The following is a 5,709-nucleotide window of genomic DNA, read 5'->3' on the forward strand; positions in this document are numbered from 1 at the left end:
ATTTTCAATCTGCTTTTGAAGTAGGCTATAGGATGTCCCCTCTCCGACATGAAGAGAAAGCACAAATGTTTAACCCTTCTCTATCCAATTTGTTATTACGTTCTCCACGGAATTCGTAAAAGCCCCGGTAAAAGCACACTAGTTGTTCATAAAAAAGGGTAGGCCTACTAGTGGATAGGTATTAACCTCGGGGGTATATTTACTATATATGAAAGGCAAAATACTTCAGATCAATTTAGATTAACCTTTGGCCTAAATAATATGTGTTTACCACTTTGATTAAGGGCCGCATGTGCGACAAATGCATCATTTGCAACAGAAAAGTTTAACTCGAACTTCGTTCATTTGAGCGCATTTCGAGTAACAAACTCGAAAACCTGCAAAATGTGCGTACTTCGAGTTAAAAACTCGAAAACCTACAAAATAATCAATATTCGAGTGAAATCCATATTTACTATATATGAAAGGCAAAATACTTCAGATCAATCTAGATTAACCTTTGGCCTAATAATATGTGTTTACCACTTTGATTAAGGGCCGCATGTGCGACAAATGCATCATTTGCAACAGAAAAGTTTAACTCGAACTTCGTTCATTTGAGCGCATTTCGAGTAACAAACTCGAAAACTTGCAAAATGAGCGTACTTCGAGTAACAAACTCGAAAACCTGCAAAATGATCAATATTCGAGTGAAATCCATATTTACTATATATGAAAGGCAGGTAAACTTATCTGTTGGGGTGTTGGATCCCGGGCTGGATACCACGATACCACCCCTTCGTTGGACTATATGGTTAATCTAATGATCTGAAGTAAATTTAGTTTACCTTACATTATGAGGTATGAATGAAACTCAAACATTTAAAATTTTGCAGATTCTCGAATTTAAAACTCGAAGTAGGCTCATGTTAAAGGTTTTCGACTTTGAAACTCGACGTATGCCAAAATGAACGATTTTCGAGCTATATAAAAAGTAGAGGGTGCTAAAACTAAATAAAAGCGTTTTAGGGTTACGTTAAAGTCATCCGTAAGGGGAGTTGGATACCACGGTACCCCCTGCGTGTTGGTGTCCTTTGGACACAGGGTGTTGTGATGCGTCTAGTGCATTAGCGAGGTAGATTAGTAGTAGCATGTAGTTTAGTGCTTGCAATTTTCTGCTTTCAGCTTCTGCCGCTGGCTAGCCGTAAGGCGAAAAGGGAAGCAAAGTACGTAAGCCTTCCCCTGCCAGTACATAGCCTCTCCTACATCAAGACTCTTACAGTGCCTCCCAGCGACAACACACGGTAACTGGGTACCCCACGGCCCCAGGCGAAACTGTAAGGGATCTCGGAGCAGCTTTGGGCCCCAGAGATGCGGCGTGCAGGCCCACCGGCGTGTGGACATGCCCTGGCGCCCATCAACCAAGCCCCAGCTATGGGTCAAATAGCTGAGGTAGTTCACTACCTCAGGCGGTTTTGAGATGCAATCTCTTGTCTCCGACGGAAGGGCGTTTCATAATAGTTAATACTCTATGGATACGGTCAGTGAACACAAGCAGGGAGTCCTGAGACCTGTACAACTTACCACATCTGGTTGGAGACGGAAGTGGTAAGAGTGAAGGGCGTTGATAAAATGATTTCTCATTATTATACAGCGGCCACAAGACAACTGTGAGAAGGTAAACTCCTTTGTAAACCATTCTGTAGGAGTTGCGACCGCAGAATTAAGCAGCAAAAGAAAAACTATGACAGCAAACCTAAACTACACTAGGGTTAGAGTCCCTACAAAAACACCAACTCCTGGAGCTGACACGGATTCTGAGAAATCGAATGATGGCTTGTCCTCAAAGCCGCAAGGAAGGGACAAGGCTGACATATGTGGAAGCAAAAGGAGCAACCTTATGAACTGCAAGAAAATTGTCACAATCTCCACCATGAATGTGAGGACCATCAGAGAACAAAGATGCAGTGAGGAACTAGTGTGCAGTTTGATGGCATACAACATAGACATCCTGGGGATACAGGAACATCGTATAGTCCATAAGGAACCAGTCAGATATGAGAACATCCTTGGCCAGACGCTAATTACAACTTCAGCTGTCAGAAATAGAGCAGGTGCAGCAACTGGCGGAGTTGGCATCGTTCTCAGTTCTAGTGCAAAAAGCTCACTAGCTAGCGTGACACAACACACAGACCGTATCCTGGCTGCCAACTTTCAGGGTAACCCAGCAACAACAGTAATAGTTACCTATTGTCCAACTAACGTGGACAATGAAGACAACATTGAAGCACACTATGACAACTTAAGAAGAGCCATTGATTCCATCCCAGCTCACAATGTCCTTGTTATAGTAGGAGACTTCAATGGTAGAGTTGGAACTGGAGATGTAAATTATACCTATCATGACACAACCAACAGAAATGGAAAGTATATGGTAGATTTGGCAATAGAGAAAAACCTCATAATTGCTAATACCTACTTCCGAAAGAGGAATGGAAAGCTGTGGACGTACATGAGCCCTACGGGAAGCAAATATCAACTGGACTATGTTCTGATTCGGAAAAAGTGGAAGAACAGCTTGCTGAACGCTGAAGCGTATAGCACCTTTTCCAGCATAGGATCTGATCATAGGATCGTTACTGCAAGGATCAGGCTAAGTCTAAGAAAGAGCAAGGCTTTGTCAAGAAAGAAACACTACGACTGGAGGGTACTGTGTTCAAACAACAAGTTACAGCAGCAATACGCAATTGAGGTACGCAACAGATTCCAGCCTCTAGAAGACATCAATGAAAATGCAACCGAGCGATATGAGAGATTCATAAGCGCCACTGCAGAAGCAACAGAGAAGATCATCCCTGTTAGAAAGAAAATCAGGAAGGCGTGCTTCTCAAGTGATCACAGAGTAACAACAGCAAGACAGAAAATCAAGAAGGCTTATGAGACATATCAAGAATGCACAACCGAAGACAACAGGCTCAGTTATAATCAGGCTAAGTCTGATCTAGCAGGAGCCTATAATCAGGCAATAGAGGATGATCTCAACATCAAGCTGAGAGAAGTTGAAATGGCTCATGACAACTGTAAACACAGTCAGAGTTGGAGACTGATTAACGACATTACAGGAAGAAAATCGTCAATGAGGGGCCAGCTGAAAGGAGACACTCAGATGGAAAGGGTTAGCAACTGGTATCATCACTTCAAAGACCTACTAGGAAGTTGCCCAGATATAGAGGGAGAAGATGATACGATAGAGCCCATCACAGATGATCTCACGATTGAGGTTGGTCCTTTTAGCCATGAAGAATACACAAAGGCAAAGACAGCAATAGCAGAAGGAAAGAGTAGTGGAGAAGACGGCATCCCACCAGAAGTCTTAAAGAGATGTGACCTGGATGACCTGGTGCTAGGATTTTGCAACGATGCATTGCTGAAAGAAAGAATGCCTGATCAGTGGTCTATTCTTAACATAATCCCAATACCTAAGTCAGGAGACCTAAGCTAAGGAGGTAATTACCGTGGCATCAGCCTTTCCTCAATAGTGGCCAAAACCTTCAATAGGTTGATACTCAACAGGATAAGACCCAAAGTTGACGTACTTCTGAGAAACAACCAGAATGGCTTCAGAGTGGGAAGAACTACTGTCAGCCACATACTGGCTCTTAGAAGGATACTAGAAGGAGTGAAGGCCAAAAAATCTACCAGCCATTATAACATTCATTGACTTCCGAAAAGCCTTCGACACTATTCACCGAGGCAAGATGCTACAAATCCTCAGAGCCTATGGGATACCAAAACAACTTGTGGATGCCATTGGCAGGACGTACAAGAAAACCAGAGCCAAAGTGATCTCCCTGATGGTGAAACTGAGCTGTTTGACATCGTAGCCGGCGTTCTACAAGGAGATACTCTTGCCCCGTATTTGTTTGTGATAGTGCTTGACTATGCCTTGAGAATGGCTATAGATGGCAAGGAAGAAGCGCTAGGATTCCAGCTTGAAAGGCGAAAAAGCAGACGAGTTGGGCCAGAAGTGGTAACCGACCTGGACTTCGCTGATGACATCGCCCTATTGTCAGAAGAAATAAAACAAGCTCAGGAACTGCTACAAAGGGTAGAAGCATCAGTCGGAAGAGTCGGCTTAAAGATGAATGCCACCAAGACAAAGTTCATGTCCTTTAACCAGGAACAGCAAGTTAACATCTGCACAAATAATGGTACAAAGCTAGATGAGGTGAAAGACTTCAAATATCTAGGAGCATGGATGGCTAGCACTGAGCATGATGTCAAAACACGCAAGGCAGCCGCTTGGAGAGCATGCAACAGCCTAAGTAAGATCTGGAAGTCTGCTCTACCAAAGAGTTTCAAACTGCGGGTCTTCAGTGCAACAGTTGAGTCTGTGTTAACGTACGGATGTGAAGCCTGGACCATAACTCCCAAACTAGCCAAAGAGCTGGATGGCTGTTACACCCGTATGCTAAGGGCAGTGTACAACATCCATTGGAAACAGCACATAACCAACAAAGAGTTGTATGGAGACCTCCCAAGGCTCTCAGAGAAGATCAGAGAAAGGAGAACACGCTTCGCTGGCCACTGCTTCAGGAGCAAGAGTGAACCTGTCGCCAACCTGATAAACTGGGCACCCAAACATGGTACAAGAAACCCTGGTAGACCACCCCTTACATATGTAGATGTACTCAAGCAAGACACTGGACTGGAAGCATCTGACCTGGGAACGGCGATGCAGGACAGGAGGATATGGAGAGCTGTCGTGGTTCGGGAAAACCACCCGAAATAAGCAAGTAAGCAAGTACCCCCTGCGTTAGAGTAGGGTTAATCTAATATGATGTGAAGTAGTTTGCTTTTCATTATAATAGGTATAAATGAAACTCTAAAATTAAACATTTTACAGATTTTCGAGTATAAAACTCGAAGTAGGCTCATTTTGCAGGTTTTCGAGTTTGAAACTTGAAGTATGCTAAAATGAACGATTTTCTAGTTTGAATTTTCTGATGCAGATTTTCCTTTTTCTCTCGTTATCCACGAGCCCTTAATATAATGGTAACGTGTATATATCCCGGTATATATATAAGTTAACCCTAGTCTAATTTAGTCATTCTGGTATCAATGTAGGCCTACTCGGGAGGGTAATACCCCCGAGGTTAATACCTATCCACTAGTAGGCCTACCCCTTTTTTTGAACAACTAGTGTGCTTTTACCGGGGCTTTTACGAATTCCGTGGAGAACGCAATAACAAATTGGATAGAGAAGGGTTAAACATTTGTGCTTTCTCTTCATGTCGGAGAGGGGACATCCTATAGCCTACTTCAAAAGCAGATTGAAAATTAAAATTGCAACTCGATACTCGAAAATTGAACTCGATACTCGAAAATTTCAACTCGATACTCGAAAATTGCAACTCGATACTCGAAAATTTCAACTCGATACTCGAAAATTTCAACTCGATACTCGAAAATTTCAACTCGATACTCGAAAATTTCAACTCGATACTCGGAAATTGCAACTCGATACTCGAAAATTTCAACTCGATACTCGAAAATTTCAACTCGATACTCGAAAATTGCAACTCGATACTCGAAAATTTCAACTCGATACTCGAAAATTTCAACTCGATACTCGAAAATTTCAACTCGATACTCGAAAATTGCAACTCGATACTCGAAGATTTCAACTCGATACTCGAAAATTTCAACTCGATACTCGAAAATTGCAAC

The 5,709-nt window shown here is 42.6% G+C and overlaps 1 protein-coding gene across 1 annotated transcript; it reads left to right on the forward strand.

The window, feature by feature from the left end:
- Nucleotides 1–1,723: 1,723 nt before the first annotated feature.
- On the forward strand, nucleotides 1,724–3,481 carry LOC140142998 (uncharacterized). The gene has a single exon (XM_072165026.1). It carries the CDS (start codon nucleotides 1,724–1,726, stop codon nucleotides 3,479–3,481), a length of 1,758 nt encoding a protein of 585 aa, XP_072021127.1.
- Nucleotides 3,482–5,709: the final 2,228 nt, after the last annotated feature.

This window comes from Amphiura filiformis, chromosome 20 (assembly GCF_039555335.1).
Source record: "Amphiura filiformis chromosome 20, Afil_fr2py, whole genome shotgun sequence".
Taxonomy (NCBI): domain Eukaryota; kingdom Metazoa; phylum Echinodermata; class Ophiuroidea; order Amphilepidida; family Amphiuridae; genus Amphiura; species Amphiura filiformis.

Coding starts and splice junctions, on each gene's coding strand:
- LOC140142998 (XM_072165026.1), top strand. CDS start 1,724: ATGACAGCAAACCTAAACTACACTAGGGTTAGAGTCCCTACAAAAACA.